The sequence below is a fragment of the Mobula hypostoma genome, chromosome 11 (genome assembly GCF_963921235.1).
Source record: "Mobula hypostoma chromosome 11, sMobHyp1.1, whole genome shotgun sequence".
NCBI lineage: Eukaryota > Metazoa > Chordata > Chondrichthyes > Myliobatiformes > Myliobatidae > Mobula > Mobula hypostoma.
Window position 1 is genome coordinate 113,550,955 of NC_086107.1, and position 24,568 is coordinate 113,575,522.

Genomic DNA, 24,568 nt, shown 5'->3' on the forward strand with positions numbered 1-24,568 from the left:
GGAAGAAGTGAGTGGGCCACTGGAAGACAGGGTGATGTCAGAAGTGGGAAGGAACTTGGGCCTCAAATGATGCTTATATGGAGCAACTGCTTTCTTTCGAGGATTTTGCCAAGGGCTCACGCCCAGAGGGAGGGAGAAGAATTTTGTTCTTCCACACTCTAGCCAGCAAGCCAGCCTTTCACAGCCACCTGGGGCTCTTGAGATGTGTGGCCAAGTGCTCTTTCTTAGGGTCAGTGCCTGTGGCTAGAGTCCAAACACCTCTGCCAAGACTGAAATGTCAGGCCAAAGTCTTTAATAGACCGCAGACCAAAAGGTGTTACCTTGCAGAGCAGCTGAACAGATGAATGCAAGGCTTTGCCTTGCTGTGAAGATTAACAAGGTTGGAAGGGAAGAAATCTCTTCTGCTATTCCAGAAGGAGTTCAAACTGGAAAAATGTGAAGTGATTCACTTTGGAGGTTTGAATTTGAAGGAAGAATAAAGGGTTAAAGGTAAGATCTTTAGCTGTGTGGAGGAACAGAGTGATCTTGGGTCCACGTCTATAGATTACTGTACAAGTTGATAGGACGGCTGAAAAGGCATATGATGGGTTGGCCTTCATTGGCCGAGGGACTGAGTTCAAGACTCGTGAGGTAATGTTGGAAGGCCTCGATAGAGTGGATGTGGAGAGGACGTTTCTATGGTAACTGTGTTGTTCTGCTGAACATTGTGGGCATGCTATGTTGGCGCCAGAATGTGTGACAACACTTGCACCTGCAGCCGGCACATCTTACGGTTGTATTGGTTGTTAACACAATGCACTTCACTGTATGTTTCCATTAGATCGGAGGACATAAGAGCAGAATTAGGCCATTTGGCCCATTTCAACATGGCTGACCCCTCAGCCCCAATCCCCTGCCTTCTCCCTGTATCCCCTCATGCCCTGACTAATCAACAATCTATCAACCTCTGCCATAAATATACCCAATGACTTGGCCTCCATGGCTGCCTGGAGCACCAAATTCCACACTCTGGCTAAAGAAATTCCTCCTTGTCGCTGTTCTAAAAGGACACCCCTCTATTCTGAGGCTGTGTGCTCTGGCCTTAGACTCCCCCACCCTGGGAAACATCCTCTCCACATCAACTCTGTCCAGGCCTTTCAACATTTGATAGGTTTCAATGAGGTCACCCCTCATTCCACTAAATTCCAGTGAACAGAGGCCCACAGCCTTCAGTTGCTGCTCCTATAGTAACCATTTCATTCCCAAAATCTTTCTCGTGAACCTCCTCCGAACCCTTTGGCAACGACTACCACAGATTCATCGCTCCCTGGCTGAAGTAATTCTTCCTTATCTCAGGTACCTGAGCAGCAGAGCAGACTTGATGGATCAAATGGCCGACGTCTTTCATTCCCAGGATCATTCTTGTGAAACCTCTGGACCCTCTCCAGGTCAGCACATCCTTCCTTGGGTATCGGGCCCAAAATGGCCAAAGAGGCAGCAGAGGAGAAGCCACAAAGAGAAAGATCTGAGGAACTCTTTGGTTAGGGAGGAGGATGAATGGGGCGGGATCACAAGCGGCAGATTTGGTTGGGGGTCTGAGGTGTCATCGGTGGAGGGTGAGGGGTCGCGTGTGATAGCTGGTGGTGTGGGTGAGAACCTACATCATGTTGCCCTACTGCCTTGAGCATATTGTAATAGGTCTGACTGGGTCTGCACGGTGCTGTGCTGGGGTTATGGGATCTGCTGGTGTTAAATCTGCTTTGTTGGTAATGATGAGGTCTGATGGGACTATTAGAGCTCTGCTGGGGATAATTGTGTTCTGTTGGGATTGATTGAGCTCCATAGATGATGCTGTTGGGGTTGATGATGCTCTTGTGCTCTTGCTGGGGTTAATAATACTCTGCTGGGGTTGATGGTGCTCTGTTGGGATTAATGGGATCTGTTGTGGTTGATGAGATCTCCTGGGTTGGCAGATCTCTGCTGATATTGATGGGATATGCTGGGGTTAATGGTGCTCTGCTGGGATGATGGTGCTCTGCTGGGATGATGGTGCTCTGCTGGGGTTGATGAGAAATGCTGGAGTTGATGGGGCTCTGCTGGGGTTTTTTTGTGCTCAGCTTGGATTAATGGACCTCTACTGGGATTAGTGGTGATCTGCTGGGGTTGGGGGGATCTGATAGGGTTGATGGAATATGTTGCTATTGATAGTTCTCTGCTCAGTTGAATAGTGCTCTGCTGGAGTTGATGGGACCTGCTGGATTCGATGGTATCTGCTGGGTAGTGAGTATTTTAAATTATCTTCTGCTCAATAAAAACAGATGAAAAAGCGAGATATAAAGTTTCAGCAGCATAAAAACTGTCATCACTGGGAGCCTCACTTTCCTCCAGTAAGGCTTTACTGAACTGTGCAAATGTTCTGAGCATATATACAGTATATAGCCAGAGTGCCTAAGACTTTTGCTCAGTACTGTAGTAAGTTTATATATCGCACTGTACTGCTGCAAAAAAAACCACCTTTCATGCCATGTGTGAGTGATGATAAACCTGATTCTGACATGGCTCTCTATTGTGGACTGAGAGTGGGAAGGGAGCAGGGAGAGGGGAATCATGGTTGGGAAAAGGGGGAGGGAGTGGGAAGCACCGGAGAGACATTCGGTAATGATCAATAAGCCAATTGTTTGGAATCAAATGAGCTTGTCTGGTGTCTCTGGGCTGGGTGTGTCTGTACCCTTGCCACCTCCTGCCCCGCAACTCCTTCTCTGCCACCTGTCCCCATACCCCTCCCATAGCGCCCCACCCTCACCATTCCCAACATCCTTTGCTCCCGCCAGATTTACAAACTCGCTCTCCGTTCCACGTTGACAGGCACAGACATATATTTATGTCAGATATTAAATCCTTACTAAAAATAAAGGGCTTCGGATTACTTTCCCCGACTGGGTATGAGGACTAATTTTCACTTAGTCCAGTGGTTTAACGGGAATGAGCCCTAGAGCAGTGGTAACTTTGTTTCACGGTTTCTGGCAAGGATTCCTCATTTCCATTCCCAATGTACGGAATCTCCCTCCGCCTGGAAGAGAGCTCTCCACCATTCACATCCCGCCCACAGCCCAGTACATTCCAAATTTAAGTTCCTATTGAAACATAGAAACATAGAAAATAGGTGCAGGAGTAGGCCATTCGGCCCTTCGAGCCTGCACCGCCATTTATTATGATCATGGCTGATCATCCAACTCAGAACCCCGCCCCAGCCTTCCCTCCATACCCCCTGATCCCCGTAGCCACAAGGGCCATATCTAACTCCCTCTTAAATATAGCCAATGAACTGGCCTCAACTGTTTCCTGTGGCAGAGAATTCCACAGATTCACCACTCTCTGTGTGAAGAAGTTTTTCCGAATCTCGGTCCTAAAAGGCTTCCCCTTTATCCTCAAACTGTGACCCCTCGTTCTGGACTTCCCCAACATTGGGAACAATCTTCATGCATCTAGCCTGTCCAATCCCTTTAGGATTTTATACGTTTCAATCAGATCCCCCCTCAATCTTCTAAATTCCAACGAGTACAAGCCCAGTTCATCCAGTCTTTCTTCAGGAATCAATCTGGTGAACTTTCTTTGTACTCCCTCTATGGCAAGGATGTCTTTCCTCAGATTAGGGGACCAAAACTGCACACAATACTCCAGGCTGAGTAATCGATTTCATGAACATCACTGAAGGATTTAACCCGTCATGTATTCATGATTTAACCCATCGTGTATTCATGTTTCCTTGTTGGCTTCTCCCCTCCTCTCATCCATAAAACCACAAGACCTAGTAGCAGAATCAGGCCATTCAGCCCATCGCGAATGCTCTGTCATTCCATCATGACTGACTTATTATCCCTCTCAACCCCATTCCTCTGCCTTATCCCTGTTACCGTTGACACCCTTACCCGTGGCACGGCATAGTAGCATAGTAGTTGACACAATGATTTACAGTACAGGAGACACGGGTTCAATACCCGCCGTTGCCTGTAAGGAGTTTGTACGTTCTCCCCGTGACCATGTGGTTTTCCTCTGGGTGCTCCCGTTTCCTCCCAAGGTCCAAAGATGCACTGGTTGGTTGGTGAATTGGTCATTGTAAATTGTCCTGTGATCAGGCTAGGGTTAAATCAGGGGATTACTGGGCGGTGTGGCTCGAAGGGCTGGCAGGGCCTGTTCTGCACTGTATCTCAATAAATAAATAAATAAGATTAAGAACCTATCAAACTCTTCTTTAAACATACAGAATGTCTTGGCCTCCACAGCCATCTGAGGCAATGAATTGCACAGATTCACCACCCTCTGATGAAAGAAATTCCTCCTCATCTCTGTCCTAATGGGACGTTCCTCTACTCTGAGACTGTCCCTCTGGTCCTATGTCCATCCACTTCACGGTTCCATGTGTCGTGCGTTCAGAGATGCTCTTCTGCACACCACTGTTGTAACAAGTGGTTATTTGAGTTACTGTCACCTTCCTGTCAGCTTGACCCAGTTTGGCCATTCTCCTCTGACCTCTCTCATTACCAAGGCAGTTTATGCCCACATAACTGCCGCTCACCGGATTTTTGTGTTTCTCGCACCATTCTCTGTAAACTCTAGAGACCGTTGTATGTGAAAATTCCGGGAATTTTCTGAGATGCTCAAACCACCCCGTCTGGCACCAACAATCATTCTACGGTCAACGTCACCTTGATCACATTTCTTCCCCCCTTCTGATGTTTGGTCTGAACACCAAGTGAACCTCTTGACCATGTCTGCATGCTTTTATGCATTGAGTTGCTGCCACATGATTGGCTGATTAGATATCTGCATTAACAGACAGGTGTACCTAATAAAGTGGCTACTGAGTGTGTGCGTCACCACATACTACCTTGAGGTGTGATTTCTTGCAAGTATTTACAAGAAAATAAAGAAATACAATAGAATTTATGTAAAACTGTGTGTCTCGCCACAGTTCAAGCAAGAGTCCTGAGGGAACCTACCAGGTTGGAAAACACGAGTAGAAGAAGAGAGGTTATGCTTGTGGGTTACCAGTACTAAACGGCAGCTTATTTTCAAGTGATTTATTGGAGCATTGTACAAAATCTGTGACATTCTTCAGGTACTATCTTTACAACTTGTAAAACACAAACTGAATTTGTTAATATTTATAACATACATCAAACTTTACTGTCTATTAAAATTACATTTTCAAATATAGATATTGCTGTATGAAACTGACAAATTAGCAATAATTAACCATTCTCAGAATTACAAGAATAAATTTTGTTCCCACAAGTTTTCAATAATTTGTCATTCAAGCCCAGAGCTACGAGTATGTGGGTTAGTTGTACTCAGAGACAAAGAACACTTCAAAGAGACGTAGAACACTTCAGCACAGAAACAGACACGTCGGCCCATCCAGCCCACGCTGGACTGTTAACCCACCTACTCCCGTTGACCTGCACTGACACCATAGCCCTACTCACTCAAAATTCTCTCAAATATTGAAATCAAACCCACATCCACCACTTGCGCCAGCTGCTCGTTCCACACTCTCACCACCCTCTGAGTGAAACAGTTCCCCCTCGGGTCCTCTGAGACACTTCACCTTGCACCTTTAACCTATGACCTCCAGATCTGGTCTCACCCCAACCTTAGCATGGAAAAAGGCCTATTTGCATTTACCCAATCTATACCTTTCGTAAATGTGTATACTTCTGTCAAATCTCCACACATCCTCCTACGCTCCAGGGAATAAAGTCCGAATTGAAAATTATGGCGAGGTTCAGGAAAAAATGGAAAACAGAACAAGGCAATAAGTTTTGAGGCTTTGTTACTTGAGGCAGAGTAGAGCATATTTGGAGTACTGGTCATCCCACTATAGGAAGGGTGTGGAGACCTCGGAGAGTGTGCTAACGAGGTTTACCAGGATGTTGCCTGGATTAGACAGTTAAAGCTACAAGGAGAGGGTAGACAGACTCTGAACTGAGGAATGGTCTGCGAGATTAAAGACAATCTCTTTGTTATTTCCATCTGCCTGTCACCCCTCCTCACTTGGGTCAACCTATTGCTTGCTGGTTCTTGCTCCACTCCTTCCCCTCACCTCTCGACAATTTTAAAAGATTAGCTTTATTTGTTACATGTACGTACATCGAAACAGCGAAGTGCTTCACATCATAAGCATGGGAAAGTCTGCAGAGGATGGAAATCCAGAGCAGCACAGACAAAATGCTGGAAGAACACAGCAGGTCAGGCAGCATCTACGGAAACGAAGAGATCGTCAATGTTTCGGGCCAAGGCCCTGCTTCAGGAATGGAAAGGAAGGGAGAAGATGCCCCAGTAAAAATGTAGGGAGAGGAGAAGGCGGCTGGCTGGAAGGCGACAGGTGAAGCCAGGTGGGTGGGAAAGGTAAAGGGCTGGAGAAGAAGGAATCTGATAGGAGAGGAGAGTGGATCACTGGAGAAAGGGAAGGAGGAGGTGATAGGCGAGTGAGAAGTGGTAGGAGGCCAGAGTGAGGAGTAGGAGAGGGGAGGGAGAGAGAAATTGCCTGAGGCTGTGCCAGAGGGCAACACACAAGTCCATGCTTCCGGTGCCAAAATATCATATTCACAACTTATTAAACCTAGCCCTTCCTTCTTCGGAATGTAGGAAGAAACTGTAGCACCTGGAAGAGACCTGCGGAGTCGCGGGGAAAACATACAAAGCCCTTACAGACATGTTGGGAATTGAACAGCAAACCCCCTGGGTAGAATTTTAAATAGAGCAGGCATATTTCCCCTGATGAAAATATCAAATACTAGAGGTAATAGCTTATGTGGAAGGGGAAAAGTTTAAGGAAGATGTGTGGGACACGTTTTCTTTTAGAGAGTGTTGGCTGCTTCAAATCCAGGAGGGATTGTTGGAATTGGTTGTTTTTATGCTTTAGTAAGGTGTAAGTTGAATTAATGATTTGTTAGCAATTCTAGTTTACTCGAAGTTCTTAACTTGTATATTTTCACAATATGTAGTTTTGCCTCCCTCTACTGGTGGCAAAGCAGTACAGCAGTCACATAACAATTTATCACCTTTTCATTTTCCATTGGCCAAGTGTTAGCATACAACTGACTGTGTATCTTTTAATTGGCCCTTTGTTCATCTCAGGAATTTGCCGTAGCTCAGTATACAAGTGGCAGTCTGCAAAAATTGGCATCTTATCTTTGTCTTTGCCTTAGGCTTTGTCTCTTCAGTCTCATGTTCTGTTCCTGGTTTTTGTTTAAACTATAAAATAGGTGACCGTGAAGCAACAAGTTTTCACTCATTCTTGAACTCTTAAAAGAACCTGGAACCCGGGGACGAAAAATTACCAGAACCCACAGGCGGTAGCAGGGTACGGTGAGACAGTTATAAGGCTTTTTGACTGGCACATCGGGTGGCATAGTGCCTCACAGTACCAGCAACCCGAATTCAATTCCCACCGCTGCCTGTAAGCAGTTTGTACGTTCTCCCCGTGACCGCATGGGTTTCCTTCGGGTGCTCCGGTTTCCTCCCACAGTCCAAAGACCTACTGGTTGGTAGGTTAATTGTAAATTGTCCTGTGATTAGGATATGATTAGATCAGGGCGTTGCTGGGCAGCATGGCTCGAGGGGCAAAAGAGCCTATTCTGCACTGAGCCTCAACAAAAATGAAATGTGCAGGGAATGGAGGGATAGGGATCTTCTGCAAGCAAAGGGGTTTAGTTTAATTAGAAGTTGTAGACCTTTCCTGTGTTGTACTGATCTGCATTCTATCGTCACCCCAGCAGTGATCTCATCATCACTGAGACCAGAGCAATGGGCCCGTAACCTGGTTACCACACTGGGACCAGACCATACCTCTCTGAGGCCTTATCTACACTGCACCCTCGAGAGTGGTAACGCTCTCAACCATCGCACGGACTGATGAAAAGTTCAGATTCAGATTTATAGCTTGCGCGTACAGTGAAGCGCGCCTTTTGTGTTAATGACCAGCACACCTAAGGATGCGTTTGGGGCAGCCCGTAAGCACCGCCACACATTCAAACGCCGGCGTCGCTGGCCCACAATACTCGGCAGAACAACAGCACCAAAACCAAATGAGACGACAACCGCAAAACAAGACATTTCCCCCCCTCCCACACCCCCCCCTCCACCCACCCATTCACTCAAACTGGCAGGCCTTCAGCTCCAGGACAAGCCGTATCTGGGCCCCTAGTCCTTTGCCCCCGAATCTCAGACTTGCAGGCATCAAGCCCCCAACTTTGGACTTCACCCCAGGACTTATCAATCACAAGTTTGACCTCTGGGTCTCGACTTCTGGACTCGCACGGACCACCGACCCCATTGACCTGGGTGGGTCACACCCTCGTGAGTCCGGGCTACACCCAGGACTCGACACTTGGGCCCTGCGGCCTGAGACCAACTTTCACTGACCTGGTCTCCTCAGCGCTGGCCAACTCAACCTCCGGGTTCGCTGATGTTCGGCCGCAGAGCACCCCATCCTGACCTCCAATTCCTGCCTAGAATCATTATTTATTGCCCTTGACCGTTATCGAACCCCATCCCTGTTCCTAAAATCCTAACCCCAAAACCATTTGAGTTCAAACTTGAGAGAGGGGCTAGTTAACAAGCTTCACACACAGTCGCCCCTCTCGTGGCTCACTGAACTATTTAATTAAGGTTGCACAGTTGACTGTGTGATCAGGAATACGAGGGAGCTCTGACAGGGTTGACAGCATCTGCTGGGGTTGATGGGATCTGCTGGGGTTGATGAGGTGACACTTTCCTCCGGAAGTCCCAACATCCGTTGGCACGTTTCTGGTTTGTGGGAGATGGTGGGAAGTTGACTTTTGTGATTCCATTGGTCTTGGAAGGAAGCAATAATCTCCGATTTGTTGGAAGTGAATGGGTTTGGCTCCTTGCTGGTAAAGAATGACCTCTGGGGTCTCACTGTTCTCCGTGTCGGTGAGAGGGGGCTGCCCTTGCTCCTTGCCCAGCAGCTTCTGACAGTCCATTTGGTGCTTGGGCAAGGAATGTCCTTCTGGAGAGTGGCTGATATCCATAGTTTGAGTCGAAGGGTGGTACCCCAGCCCCAGGTGAGAATCAGCCAGGAGGCTTTGGACTTTGAGCTCGGTGGCTGTGGGGAGTGTGGGGGCCATTTTCACGTGACTCTCTTCCCCCGGAGGACTCAGCACGTAGCCACTACAAGTTGCTGGCCAGGGTGCGGCCGTGGGATGGTCCTGTGAGGCCAGGCTTGCGTCCTGGGTGCTTTTACCCTCCCACGTTGAATCCTTGCACTCTGGCCCATGACTGGACGAGGTGACCTGCAGGCTGGCCGCGCCTGAAACTGGCCGGGAGACGCCCGTGCCTTTCACCTGAAGGTCACTGGCGGCAGCGTCCAGCACAGGCGCGCGGGCAGAGTCGGCGGGCGAGGAAAACGTGACGTAGCTGGAACCGGAGTCGTGCGGCGGCTGGACTGGTTTCTCACCGGACAGTGCCCCCGCGTCCGTGTGGAGATAATAACCTGGCGCCTTTGACACCGCGGGAGGATTCAGGACGTAAGCATTGGAAGGCACAGACGGGGTCGGCTTGGCACCACTCTGATCTGTTGCTGCTGCCCCTTCCGAGGGGAGCTTCACGTAGCCGGGAGCGTCCGGCCCTCGCCTGAAATAGTTCGCATTTTTGCTGGTCGCTGTCTTTATTTCCGTAAGAACGGTCAGGAAGGAAGAAATATCTTGACAATTGAACAAATAGGGGCCATTGTAGTTTGCTGGCTCACTCTGTGACACCTGGGGCTCAGGGTAGTCTGCTCCAGTAGTCAAAGATGTTCCCGTCTCTGGTGATAAACCCCGGTACCCTTCCTCTTGCTTGCCGCTCCGGCTTATCACGGGGGAAGAAGAATGGTCCTGTTTCTCCTCCTTCGCGGGGTATTCAGCTTTTATCCTGCAGAACAATAGGGTAGAAAACTTAGTAAATCTTTGCCACAAGTTGCCAATAATTCTGATATCTACAATTTTGTCTCTCCTGCTCGGTAACGTTATTGCAGATTGTTGGTGAGGACGCATTGTGTTCAGATTTGATCTCTCTGCTGTAGGGAAGATGCCACCAAGCTGGAACAAGAGTTCAGAGGAGATTTTTACAAGGATGTTGTCAGGCCCAGGGGGACTGAGTTATGGACAAAGGCTGAGCATATTTGGACTTTTTGTGCTGGAGCCTGGGAGAATAAGGGTGATCTAATGGAGGTATAATAAGACCACAAAGGGGGCAAAGCTAGGCTGAACGCACACAGTCTTTTTCTCAGGGTTGGAGAATCAAGAACTAGACTCTGTGGCCACTTTATTGGTTACACCGGTACACCAGCTCGTTAATGCAAATATTTAATCAGCCAATCATGTGGCAGCAACTCAATGCATAAAAACATGCAGGCTTGGTCAAGAGGTTCAGTTGTTGTTCAAATCAAGCATCAGAATGGGGAAGAAATATGACTTTGACTGTGGGATGATTGTTGGTGCCAGATGAGGTGGTTTGAGTATCTCAGAAACTGCTGATCTCCTGGGATTTTCACACACAACAGTCTCTAGAGTTCACAGAGAATGGTGCGAGAAACAAAAATAACAGCCAGTGAGCGGCAGTTCTGTGGGTGAAAATGCCTTGTTAATGAGAGAGGTCAGAGGAGAATGGCCAGAGTGGTTCAAGCTGACAGGAAGGTGACAGTAACTCAAATAACCACACGTTACAACAGTGGTGGGCAGAAGAGCATCTCTGAATGCACAACACATCAAACCTTGAAGTGGATGGGCTACAGCAGCAGAAGACCAGGAACATACACTCAGTGGCCACTTTATTAGGCCCAGGACGTACCTTTGAGTGTAGGCTGAGGACGGGGGTGGGGGGGGGGTCGGGTGGCAAATTTAATAGAAACCTGAGGGACACTTTTATCTCCTAGGGAGTGGTCATTACATGGAATGAACTTCCAGAAGTGTTTGAGACAGGTACATTAACACCATTTAAAAGGTACTTGGACAGGTCCCAGTCCTCCAGACTCAAGGGGTTCAACTCAGGGTTAGCAACCCTGACTGGCCAAACAAAACTGTTGCTGAAACAGCGATGAAGAACTTTTCTCCATCTGGCTGCACTGAAGGGTGGAGGAAACATGGCAGACCAAAGACAACTTGGCGCCGTACAGTAGAGACAGAAATGAGGACCCTGAGCCACACCCGGGACATGATAGAGGAGGTGGCCAAGGACAGACAGAGATGGACGACCTTCATTGCTGCCCTAAACGACAGTGGGGTAAGGGACAGACCACTGGCCAGGTACATAGACAGGAAAGGTAGAGAGCTCAGGTTCCCAATCCTTTACTTAATGCTATTGGCCCAGGGTACAAAAAAGTTTGGGAACCCCTGGAAGTACATTTTTCGAAAATTTTCCCTTTAGTGGAGCTCTGGTACAAAGTTTAAAACAACATGGCGGGCGTTGTCTGCCCGCTACACGGAACCTGGAGTGAATCAGGGACCTACCTTGGGATAACCTGAGTAGAGACAGTGGTCGATTCCGCGGCCACCAGTTTGCAGATGCTGCCTTCTTCCAAAGTCACCGGCTCTATGGCTGCCGGAGGTCTCAATGGGCTTGGCTGAAAGGGAAAGGATTAGACAGATGTTATCAGGCTGGTTAAAGTTGTCTTACCTGGAGGAGGTAGTGGGGATAAGCTCCCACTACCTATTAAATGCTCCCAATCGTGTGTATCTCAAACAGCCTCTGACAACCGAGTCCAGCTCCTGGCCTTCACGTGTGGCTTAGAACTGTTTCTACTGACAGGAGAAGGGGCAAAGACGGGTTACTGGTGCCTCAAAGCCAGTCACTTCGGGCAGATAGGGCTCGTCAGCCGTGGTTGGCAGCTCGTCTGGCAGAAGGAAAACGCTGATCTCAAGCCTCCTTTCCTTTGCGCCTATACCCACTCATGGGGACGGCTTTGGGAGTAAACATCAAGGAAAAATACAGAGCTAGAATCGCTAAGGCAGCCTTATGTTGAATTCAGTGCTGACCAGTAACTCCTGCAACACTGCTGGTGCCAAACTGTATCGGTCTCTGCCGTTCCTTTGGGTTCATCAGATACGTGGAGATGGGGAGCTTGCTGCATGGGCGCCAGCTTGCTCTCCGTATCGTACCGCGCTTGCTTGTGTTTCATCTGGACAGCTAGGATGCAACATCCACGGTCAACCACGGCCAATGGAGGGCCACTAACAGGCTGCACTGAGGCACAGCTGCGTGTTCCAAGAAGTGTGGGGTGGGCCGGGCAGGCGACCTCCTGATCAGTATGTTCCTGAACCTGGACACCTTCAAAGTTCAAAGTAAATTTATTATTAAAGTACATGTGTGTGTCACCATATCCTGCTCTGAGATTCATTTTCTTGCAGGCATTCACAGTATAACAGAGAGATACAATAGCATCAATGAAAGACTACACACAAATGAAGGCCGACAAGCAAATAATATGAAATAGAATACAAAAAAGACCAATGGTGGAAGCACAAGACAAACAAATAACTAATACTGAGAACGTGAGTTGTAAAGTCCTTGAAAGTGAATCTATAGGTAGCGGAATCAGTTCAGTGTTGAGATGAGTGAGTGAAGTTATCCACACCGGTTCAGGAGCCTGATGGTTGAGGGGTGGTGACTGTTCCTGAATCTGGTGGTGGTGCGGGGTCCTTGATGATGGACGCTGCTTTCCTGCGACAGCGCTCCACGCAGATGTGCTCAACTGGCGGGGAAGCCTTTGCCGCGATGGAGTGAGCTGTGTCCACCACTCTTTGTTGGCTTGCCCGCTCACGGGTACGGACAGTGGGCAGTTGGGGGCTCTGCCTGAGCCAGCTGCTTGTCTCTCTCTCCTGGGCATCCATCCATGCTGGCCTGTCCCCGGAGAGGGAGCACACATTGTCCATGGGTACGAAGGGGGCCTTCTGATGGTTGCTACAGGTGTACAAATGTATTCAAGGCTGAGTGTTTTATAGTTCGTAAGTCGTGTGAATTGTGTAGTATTTATTTATCTTACTTTCAGATACAGAACAGGCCCTTTGGCTCTTCGACTCACGCCGCTAGTAACTCACTGATTTAACTCTAACCTAACCACAGGACAATTTAACAATGACCAAATTACCTACTAACTGGTACATCTCATGACTAAACACAAAATAATCTGCAGATGCTGTTGTCAAAGGAACACTCACAATGCGCTGGAGGAACTCAGCAGGTCAGTCAGCATCAGTTGAAAAGATTAGTCGACGTTTCGGGCCGAAACCCTTCGTCAGGACTGAAGGAAGAACTTTGGGGAGGGTTTGAAGAATGCTGGTAGTTGAAAAAAACGGTGATTTGAAAGACAAAGGGATGGGGGAGGGGAAGCATGGAGGTGATTGGCAGGAGAACAATGCGCAGTAGTAGGAGGCGGAACTATGAAGGAGGTGATGTGAAATAGGGATAGAGGAAGGGAGGGGGAGGGAATTACTGGAAGTATTATCTTATGACTGTGGGAGGAAACTGGAGAACCCGGAGGAAACCTGTGCATTCCGCGGGGGGGGGGGAGGGGGGCGGACATACAGACTCCTTGCAGAGGATAACAGATTTGAATTCTGAACCCCTGACACCCCAAGCTTCAGTAGCATCGCAGTAGCATACCACTGTCATAATATGATGCTGAAATCACTAAATAAACTTCCTTTGGAAGGAGAAAAGGACTGTGGGCTCCGGGTGTTCGTGGGCTGACAAGTCACCAGGTGAGTAACCTCTCTGAGATTCCACTCTGTCACTGATAAAGCAGTGGGTGCCCGTACTCAGGTCCAAAACAGTTGGCCTCAGTCACTTCGTCATTAGACGTAGGCGAGAGAGAGGAAACGGGAGCAGATTATTGACTACAGCAGGAGGAAAACGGAGGTTCACGAGCCGTCCTAATCAGGGGATCAGAGGTGGAGAAGGTTACTGACTTCGTGTGTGTTATCACTCGGAGGACATGCCCTGGGCCCAGCACATACGGAGAAAGTGCTGCAGCACCTCTACTCCCTCAGAAGTTTGCAGAGATTCAGCACGACGTTTAAAACTTTGACAAACTTTTACAGGTGTGTAGTGGAGAGCCTATTGACAGGCTGCATCACGGCCTGAATGGAAATGCCTTTGAACAGAAAATCCTACAAAAAGTAGTGGATACGGCCCGGTCAATCACGGACGAAGCCATCCCCACCACTGAACACATCCACGTGGAGGTGGAGTGTTGTTTTAGGAAAGTAACTTCCATCCCCTCTGTCCGCCACAACAGACAGGATCTCCCGGTAGCCACCCACTTCAACTCTGCTTCCCACTCCCATTCAGATATGTCCATACATGGCCTCCTCTACTGCCACGATGAGGCTAAACTCAGGTTGGAGGAGCAACACCTCATATACCGTCTAGGTAGTCTCCAGCCCCTTGGTATGAACATAGAGTTCTCCAACTTCCAGTAATTCCCTTCCCTTCCTTCCCCCTATCCCTATGTCACTCTGCCCCCTCCCCCAGCTGCCTATCACCTTCCTCATGGTTCCGCCTCCTTCTACTACCCATTGTGTTTTCCCCTATTCCTCCTTCACCTTTCCTGCCTATCCCCTCCCTGCCTCCCCTACCCCACCCCTTTATCTTTCCCCTTACTGGTTTTTCACCTGGAACCTACCAGCCTTCTCCTTCCCACCCTCCCGCATCTTCTTTATAGGGCCTCTGCCCCTTCCCTCTTCAGTCCTGACGAAGGGTTCCGGCCCGAAACGTCGACTGATCGTTTCCACGGATGCTGCCCGACCTGCTGAGTTCCCCCAGCGTGTTGTGAGTGTTGCTTCCATCATCAGGGACCCTCCCTCCCCCACCACCACCCAGGACATGCTCTCTTCTCACTGATGCCATCAGGAAGAAGGTAACGGAGCCTCAGGACCCACACCGCCAGGCTCAGGAACAGTTATTATCCCTCAACAATCAGGCTCCTGAACCAACGGGGATAACTTCACTCAACTTCACTCAACCATCAACACAGCCTCTGGACTCACTTTCAAGGTCACTTCATCTCAAGTTCTCGATATTTATTGCTAATTTATTATTATTAATTCTTACTTTTTCTTTAGTATTTGCACAGTGTGTTGTCTTTTGTGCATTGGTTGTTTGTCTGTCCTGTAGGGTGCTGTCTTTCACTGATACTATTGCATTTCTTTGTTCTACTGTGAATGCCAGCAAGAAAATGAATCTCAGAGTGACATTTAATTTGAACCTTGAACTTTGAGTATGTCCTTGTGGCTCTTTGAGCCACACCACTCCAACAACCCCACAATGCCGATTAACCCAAGCCTAATACAGAGGAGATGTCGGGGTAAGTTTTTTTATGCAGAGCGTGGTGAGTGCGTGGAATGGGCTGCCGGCAACGGTGGTGGAGGTGGATACGATGGAGTCTTTTAAGAGACTCCTGGATAGGTACACGGAGCTTAGTAAAATAGAGGGCTACGGGTAACCCTAGGTAATTTCTAAGTAAGTACATGTTCAGCACAGCATTGTGGGCCGAAGGGCCTGTATTGTGCTGTAGGTTTTTTTCTATGTTTGTATGTTTCTATGTTTCTAATCACGGGGCAATTTACAAAGAACAATTAATCTACCCGGTGTGTCTAATTTACAAAGAACAATTAATCTGCCTGGTGTGTCTTTGGACTGTGGGAGGAACCCTGAGCACTTGGGGAAATCCCATACATTTCGAAGGGAGGATGTACGGAGACTCCCTACAGAGGGTGCGGGATTGAACTCTGATCCCCAGTGCCCCGAGCTGTAACAGTGTTGCGCCAATCACTACGCCACTGTGGCGCCTATTTATATACCGTGTATGCAACTGTATATCACATATACCATTCTGGTCACTGCTTTATAGGGAGGCTGTCGAGGATTTGGAGAGGGTGCAGAAGAGGTTTACCAGGAAGTTGCCTGGTTTAGAGAGTATGCGTTATCATGAAACGTTGGACAAACTGGGGGTTGTTTCTCTGGAGCACCGGAGGCTGAGGGGAGATCTGATAGAGGTTTATAAGATTATGAGAGGCAAAGTTAGAGTAGACAGGGAGTATCTCTTTCCCAGGTTGGGAAAACCAGAGGGCATGCTTTGATGGTGAGAGGGGGTAATTTTAAAGGAGATGTGAGAGGCAGGTTTTCTTACAGAGGGTGGCTGGAATACGCTGCCTGGAATGTGGTAGAGGCAGAAACGTTTGGGACTTTAAGCGACGTGGACTTTCCCTTGGCAGCCTGGAGTCCCCACGCTGGATAAACCATGGGGTCCCCTGGTGCTTTGCAAGACTTTTACCTGTGTTCCCAAGTGGAAGAGTTTACTCTTGGCAGGGTCCGGAATGCTTTCCAACCACAACCTCTTCTTCCTGCCGCAAAGAGAACAAAATAAAAACCATGATAAGAAGCTGGCGTTTGCAAGATCCATCACTGCAGTCCAAGGAGTTACTGACATCATCACAGACATGGGCTGCTTGGTGCACCTACTCTGTCCTGCTGCTTATAGTCCTAGTGAGCATCTTCCGTGCTTTGATTGTGTTGTAAGGACTTACTTTTATTCTCTCTCTTCACTTTTGGTACTATTTATGTATTTTATCTTCTGTGTGATGTCTACACCTATAAAGAGTCACAGACACAGGCCCTTTGGCCCATCTAGTCTGTGCCGAACTGTTATTCTGCCCAGTCCCTGCTCCTAGACCATTGCCTCCATACCCCTTCTATACATAGAACATAGAACAGTACAGCACAGTACAGGCCCTTCGGCCCACAATGTTGTGCCGACCCTCAGACCCTGCCTCCCATATAACCCCCCACCTTAAATTCCTCCATATACCTGTCTAGTAGTCTCTTAAACTTCACTAGTGTATCTGCCTCCACCACTGACTCAGGCAGTGCATTCCACGCACCAACCACTCTCTGAGTAAAAAACCTTCCTCTAATATCCCCCTTGAAATTCCCACCCCCTCCCTTAAAGCCATGTCCTCTTGTATTGAGCAGTGGTGCCCTGGGAAAGAGGCGCTGCCTATCCACTCTATCTATTCCTCTTATTATCTTGTACACCTCTATCATGTCTCCTCTCATCCTCCTCCTCTCCAAAGAGTAAAGCCCTAGCTCCCTTAATCTCTGATCATAATCCATACTCTCTAAACCAGGCAGCATCCTGACATGATGTCATTATGTTGCCTATCGTATGATGTAGGTGATCATGCTCTTTCCATAACCATGATCGTTCTTGGCAAATTTTCCTACAGAAGTAGTTTGCCATTGCCTTCTTCTGGATGTTGTCTTTACAAGACGGGTGACCCCAGCCATTAGTAACACTCTTCAGAGATTGTCTGCCTGGCATCAGTGGTCGCATAACCAGGACTTGTGATGTGCACCAGCTGCCCATACGACCATCCTCCACCTGTTCCCATGGTTTCACGTGACCCTGAATGGGGGCGGGGGGTTAAGCAGGTGCTACACCTTGTCCAAGGGTGACCTGCAGGCTAGCAGAGGGAAGGAGCACCTCACACCTCCTCCGGTAGAGACACATCTCCATCCCACCACTCTCCCATACATGTACTTATCCAAATTCTTTCAAACGTTGCAGTCAAACCCACACCCTCCAGCTGTTCCACACTAACATCAGCCTCTGAGTGAAGACACCGCCCTAAAATATTTCACCTTCCACCCTTAATCTATGACCTCTAATTCTAGTCTCACCCACCCTCAGTGGAAAAAGCCAGTTTGCATTTACCCTGTTTATAACCCTCATTTTATTGTGTGCCTCTATCAAATCTCCCCTCATTCTCCTACGCTCCAGGGAATAAAGTTCTAACCTACTCAGTCTTTCCCTATAGCTCAAGTCCTGGCAGCATCCTTGTAAATTTTCTCTGTACTCTTTCAATCTTACTGATATCTCCCCTGTAGGTAGGTGACCAAAATTGTTCAAAATGTACCAGATTTAGCTTCACCAATGTCTTATACGCTACCTTGCGAAAGTCTTGAGCACATATACATAGCTCGGGTGCCTAAGACTTTTTGCACGGTACTGTATTTGTCGACGTGGAGCAGAGAGCGAGTTTGTGAATCTGGCTGGAGCGAAAGATGTTGGGAATGGCAAGGGTAGAGTGTCGCAGAAGGGGTGTGGGGCAGGTGGCAGAGTGGGGGTGCCGGGGGCAGTGGAGGTGGCAGTGTGGCACAGTTGCAAACACACCCAGCCCCGAGACACCAGGCAAGGTCATTTTAATTCTAATGTTTTTCTGGCATTCACTCTTTGGGGTTTTTCCCTCTCTGTTTGGTGGATGTCTGCAAAGAGTAAGAATTTCAGGTTGTATACTGTATATACTCTCTGATATTAAATTGAACCCTTGAACCATTGAATTGGTTTATTGATCATTACAGAATGCCTCTTGGTGCTTCCCGCTCCCTCCCCTCTCCCTTCCCCTTTTCCCAATCATGATTTCCCCCTTCCCACTGCCAGTCCACACTAGAGACCCAGATCAGAATCAGGTTTATCATCACTCACATACGTCATGAAATTTGGTTTTTTTTTTGTGGCAGCAGTACAGTGCAATACATAAAATTACTACAGTACCGTGCAGAAGTCTTAGGCACCCTAGCTATAGATATGTGCCTAAGACTAATACACATTACTGTATAATTCCAACATAACATCTCAACTCCTGTACTCAATGTCCATCATTTATGAAGGCCAACATGTCAAGAGTTCTCTGTCTACTTGTGAAGTCTGTGAAATGCCTGTGATTGTACCTCTGCCTCACCATTACTGTCCGTACGACAACCAACTTCACTTGAATTGGTGACATTACCTTTTCACCTGCAGGAAGACGACGGGAGCAATGATGAAGAAAAGTGCTATCAGGCTGCAGGCCACAATAATGGGGATTTCCTTATCTAAGGAAACAAGGAACACATTGTTCACCACCGTGACGTTGTTAAGTAATACACAATCTGTACTGGCCAGGTGACGATAAACACAATCGTGTGGAAAAACAACGAACAATGTTTTTAATCAGGAAAACTCAGCAATGCCTCTACTTTCTGAGGGGGCTGAGAAGCTGGACTATGCACATTTATACTCACATCATTCTAAAGATGCGCTGAAGAGAACATCCTGCATCGTACTGGGAACTGCATCTACAACTCTACAACAGGTACTCAAAACTGCCCAACGTATCACCGACATCAGTCTACCCACTATCATGGACATAAATACAGAAAGCTGCTGGGAAAGGGACAGTAACATCATGAAGGATCCCACCCACCCTGCTCATGGATTGTTTGTCCCACTCCTGTCAGGGAGGAGGCTACGTAGCCTCCACGCCAGGACCACCAGACTCAAAAACAGTTACTTTCCCCAAGCAGTGAGGCTGATCAACACCTCCACCCACTAACCCACCCCTCCACACCCACCCCCACCACTACCCATTTCCTGTCAGTCACCCTATGTGCAGACACACTTGTGTCTAGTGTCACTTTATGGACATACAATCGATCAATGTGTATAATCCAGACATCCCACCTCTCCCGGAAGTTCCGGGAGTCTCCTGCATATTAATAGTGGCTCCCTGATGCCCGCAAGTTATATACAATATCACGGAAATCAATTTTTTGAGAGAGAGAGAGAGAGAGAGAGACAGACAGAGAGAGAGAGAGAGAGAGAGAGAGAGTCTGCCATGGCAGAATGTTCCAAAAAAAAGAAAATATAAAACGTACGTCACCCCAGACTACACTAAAGTGTACCCCTGCCTAATAGGGGTCAAAAATAATGACAGTGTTGCGCACTGCACTGTTTGCAACAGTGACTTTTCTATTGCCCGTGGTAAGTTAAGACTGTAAAAGACATGTTGAGGTGAGTTTAACAGTCATTCGTTCATTAGCATAGCTAACGTTATTTAAACTAGCTGGCTGGCTGCTCAGGAGCTACTCTATTGCAGACATCCCACCTCTCCCGGAAATTGATGCTGCTACCTCCCTGAAATGAGTTTTTGCAGGGTGGCATGTCTGATAACCTAATTCGGCGGTCCCCAACCACCGGGCTGCGAGGAAACGATAGGAGTCAGCTGCGCCTTTCCTCGTTCCCCGTCACGCAGTGTTGAGCCATTACGCACACAAGATCTTTACCCGAGTGTCATCCATGTCATCGCGGGAAGGAGATCAACTCCTCGAGCTTGTGACAACGGGCTGAAAAGTATGTTTGATATAACATCTCTGCCGGCATTCCGGATCAAAGTCAAGGCTAAATATCCTGAGATAGCCACGAAAGCACTGAAAACGTTGCTTCCATTTCCAACATATCTCGGCAATGAATGTAACGAAAACTAAATTGCGGAACAGACTGGACATAAGGAACCCCCTTCGAGTATCGCTGTCTCCCATCACCCCTCGACGGCACCTTGTTGCAGGAAAACAAGCCCAGGGCTCCCACTGATTCAGCGATATTGGTGTGTTGCAATGATTTTATATGTTAATACAGGGAAAATATGTGCTGTGTGTTTAATATCCAAACATTACTTAAAATGTTATGATGCTATTGACTTATAAGTGACGTATATAACCATATAACAATTACAGCACGGAAACAGACCATCTCGGCCCTTCTAGTTATACTCTATTCTTGGCTGGTGCAACTGTAACGAAACCCAATTTCCCTCGGGATCAATAAAGTATGACTATAGTCCGTGCCCAACGCTACTTCCACCTAGTCCCACTGACCTGCACTCAGCCCATAAACCTCCATCCCTTTCCTGTCCATATACCTATCCAATTTTTCTTCAAATGATAACATCGAACCTGCTTCTGCCACTTCTACTGGAAGTTCGTTCAACACTTACTTCCAGCTCCCTGGTCTTCCCCTGATAATTGACTTATCACTATATTCATGCGAGGAAAATATGCGCTGCGTGTTTAATGTTAAATTCGTTAGATAAACCCTTTTAGAAACGAAATTGAGTGTATTAGCCGTTTATCACCTATATTCCACTCGTGATTAACACCCTCCCCCCGAACAGAATCGCCAAAAACGATTTATAGACAAAAATCAGCACGTACACGCATAGCGTTACGCATGCGCACTGGTGCCCGCGCAAGGCTTCATGGCCATTGTAGTCTTATTCCGGGTAACCACAACTTATTGGACTGAAACAACAGGAATTCTGCAGATGCTGGAAATTCAAGCAACACACATCAAAGTTGCTGGTGAACGTAGCAGGCCAAGCAGCATCTCTAGGAAGAGGTGCAGTCGACGTATTTGACTGAGCCGCATCCTTCATCCTGACGAAGGGTTTCAGCCTGAAACGTCGACTGTACCTCTTCCTAGAGACGCTGCCTGGCCTGCTGCGTTCACCAGTGTTGCTTGAATTTCCAGCATCTGCAGAATTCCTGTTGTTTACGTATTTGACTGCTTCTCTTGTCCGTTAGCAACCCTACGCGCCCCCCCCCCCCACCGGGGTCAGCCAGTCCGCAAGAATATTGTCAATATTAAACCGGTCCGCAATGCAAAAAAGGTTGGGGACCCCTGACCTAATTTATGCATTTATATTTATTCTGTTTTTTATTATTGTGTTCTTTATCTTTTCTGTGTTTTTATGTGCAGCATCAGATCTGGAGTAACAATTATTTTATTCTCCTTCACAGTTGCGTACGGGAGATGGAGAGGAGAAGATGGCGGCGCGACGCAGCTCACAGCGGCCTCTTCGGTGGTGATGTCTGTTATCTGTCAAGTAGGGGACCGTGCACAATTCTGATTTGATGGAGACGGACGTGAGAGTACGGAGGAACATCTGGAAAACTTCTGGAATGCCCGCTTTGCTGCCGCTGCTACTGTGTGGTAACCGGAATCTCCGGAGCTGAAGACCCCGAAATCCTCGGCTTTGCGTGTTTCAGCGGCCGGGGCGAGGTCGAAGGTGCTCGGCAGAGGATGGCGCTCGGGAGGCTGTATCGGAGAGGCTGGTCGGAAGCTTGGAGTTTTCGGACGGATGGTCTCAGGGTCGGCTGCTTCCAAGGCATCGGCAAGTTGACGGGGAGTTTCTCCCTTTTGCCGCCTGCTATCGGGGACTCGGGAGTCAATCAACTTGGGGACTTTTGAGACTTTTTCTACAGTGCCCGTAGTTTGTTCTTCATCAAATTATGGTATTGCTTTGCACTGCTGTAACTATATGTTATAATTATGTGGTTCTGTCAGTGTTAGTCTTTGGTCTGTCCTGTTTTCTGTGATATCACTCTGGGGAAACATTGTATCATTTCTTAATGCATGTATGCATTTCTAAATGACAATAAAAAGAGGACTGAGTGTTCTCATAATCTAATCTAAAAAAAAGACATTAAACAGTCTTGTATCTTACTATTTATATGAACCCAGATCTGTAGGGCTGTTCATGGAGTTTGCCTGCCTGTAAAAAGCACTCTGTTTAAAGCTCTATCACTGGAAGAACATGCCAAGTGTGAAGAGGGAATGATCCGAAGTCTCTGCAGAAATGCCACATCCCTACTGATTCCTGGGATCCCTCACCCCATGGCCAGGCAGAGTGGGGAAGGAGACTTAGGATGGATATTCCAGCATCAAGGTCACGAGCCAGTAAGCTGCAGGACCCACCTAGGCAGTGGAATGAGTCCACCCTGTCCGAGACCACTCAGCCCATCACGCATAGCATGTCCCCTCGCTCCGTGGAAGACTCTGTGGTCCCCGTACTGTCCCCATCAACCACTTCGTAATCTGGAGACTTGGCATGGAAGCAAGTCATTCTCAGTGGCAAGGGGCAGCAGAAGGAGAAGATTGGCAACGAACATAGCCCAAGGTTGTCTATCCTACACCCTGTTATACCCTTCCCTGTCAGAACCTTATTGCATTATTAGACCATACGACACAGGAGCAGAATTAAACCATTCGACCCATTGAATCTGCTCTGCCATTCCATCATGCCTGATTTATTTTCCCTCTCAACCCCATTCTCTTGCCTTCTCCTCATAATCTTTGACGCCCTGGCTAATCAAGAACCTATCAACCTCCGCTTTAAATGTACTCAATGACTTGGGCTCCACAGCTGCCCGTGGCAATGAATTCCACAGATTCACCACCCTCTAGTTAAAGAAATTCCTCCTCATCTCTTTTCCAAAGGAACATCCTTCTATTCTGAGGCTGAACCTTCTGGTCCCAGACTCCCCCACTATAGGCAACATCCTCTTCACGTCCATTCTGTCTAGGCCTTTCAATATTCTGAAAAGACTTTGAAAGTCACTGTAGCCTGGGGAGGACTTTCGGGTCATCAAGGGAATGGCGGCGTAAGGAAAAGGTCTCTCGACAAAAAAGAAGGTAAACTGCCCCAAAATCGAATTTAGACAAATACTTAATATTGCATAACTATATTAATAAAAGGGGCAAGGATGATGTCTAAGAACAAGAATAAAAAGTCCGCTCTGAAGGCTGATAAACATAAAGAGATGCAGCAAGGCGAAGGGCCTAGCTCCCCCACGGCAAGCCAGGACGGAGATAATGAGGGGGAATCGGTGACTTTGTCTTTGATTCTCGGAGAGATTCGCGAGTTCCGACAAGATAACAGCAAACAGCTGGAAGATATTAAAGGAGAAATAGTAAAAACTAACTCGCGGATAGATGAAGCCGAAGTGAGGATTGTTGGAATTGAAGAGAAGCTACAAAATGCCGAGGAAGTGATAGCAGAAATGCTGAAGCTACAAGACCAACTCCAGTGGAAACTAATAGATCAAGAAGGCCGCTCGAGAAGGGAAAATGTGAGGATCTACGGAGTTCCCGAAGGAACCGAAGGTAAACCCGGATTGATGATTCCCTTCGTGGAGAAGCTGCTTAGAGAGAACCTTGATATACCGGCCGCAAAAGACCTACAGATAGAAAGGGCTCACCGTGCGTTGGCACCACAGTCTCCGGCAGGCACCCAGCCCAGATCGATTCTGATCAGATTTCTCAGTTACAGAACGAAGGAAGAGGTGCTTAAAAGAGCATGGCAAAAGAAAGGTTTCATGTGGAACAACTGCAAAATCAGTTTAGACCACAACTACGCACCGGGGATTCTTGCCGGACGGAAAGAATATACGGAAACACGGAGAGTCCTGAAGGAAAACAACATCAGATTCCAGACCCTGTATCGAGCTCGGCTGAGAGTCTTTTACTACGAAGGGACAAAAACTTACGCTACGGTGGAGGAGGCAACGTCGGACCTGGCGGACCGGGGACTACCTATTAAAGTTATCACCCAACCGGAGTCGCTACTGGAGAGGATTCGGCAGAAGTCGTGGCAGTTAGTGGGGCGAGGACGCTCCACTCGAACCAGTGTGTCAAACTACAAGGAAAAGCTGCAAATATTCAGACGCGAATGTACAGAGAATACGGATTAATTAAGAGAAATGACTGAAAAGAGTAAATCGGACTTAAAAGTAAAATGAAAACTGGTAACTGAAAATAATCTAGGCGGAATAACTTGAATGATAGCAATATGGTCGAGACATAAATAGGAGAAAATTCTCTATGATTACTCAAACTGCTGAGGGCCCTCTAACACAGGGTGAAGATAGA

At 47.8% G+C, this 24,568-nt stretch overlaps 1 protein-coding gene and 1 long non-coding RNA gene across 2 annotated transcripts in view; one reads left to right on the forward strand and one right to left on the reverse strand.

The window, feature by feature from the left end:
* The first annotated feature begins 314 nt into the window (after window positions 1-314).
* On the forward strand, window positions 315-24,136 carry LOC134354134 (uncharacterized). Its single transcript, XR_010019727.1, has 5 exons — window positions 315-489; window positions 1,336-1,427; window positions 2,200-2,259; window positions 18,845-19,175; window positions 21,658-24,136. It is a non-coding gene; the product is annotated as an uncharacterized LOC134354134 (long non-coding RNA).
* LOC134354132 (interleukin-3 receptor class 2 subunit beta-like) overlaps window positions 8,144-24,568 on the reverse strand; it is a 71,220-nt gene continuing 54,795 nt past the window's right edge. Inside the window, 5 exon segments of the mRNA XM_063062931.1 lie at window positions 8,144-8,840; window positions 8,843-9,915; window positions 11,493-11,605; window positions 16,316-16,385; window positions 18,831-18,915. Of these exon segments, the coding sequence (XP_062919001.1) occupies window positions 8,674-8,840; window positions 8,843-9,915; window positions 11,493-11,605; window positions 16,316-16,385; window positions 18,831-18,915 (1,508 nt within the window). The 3' untranslated portion in view covers window positions 8,144-8,673.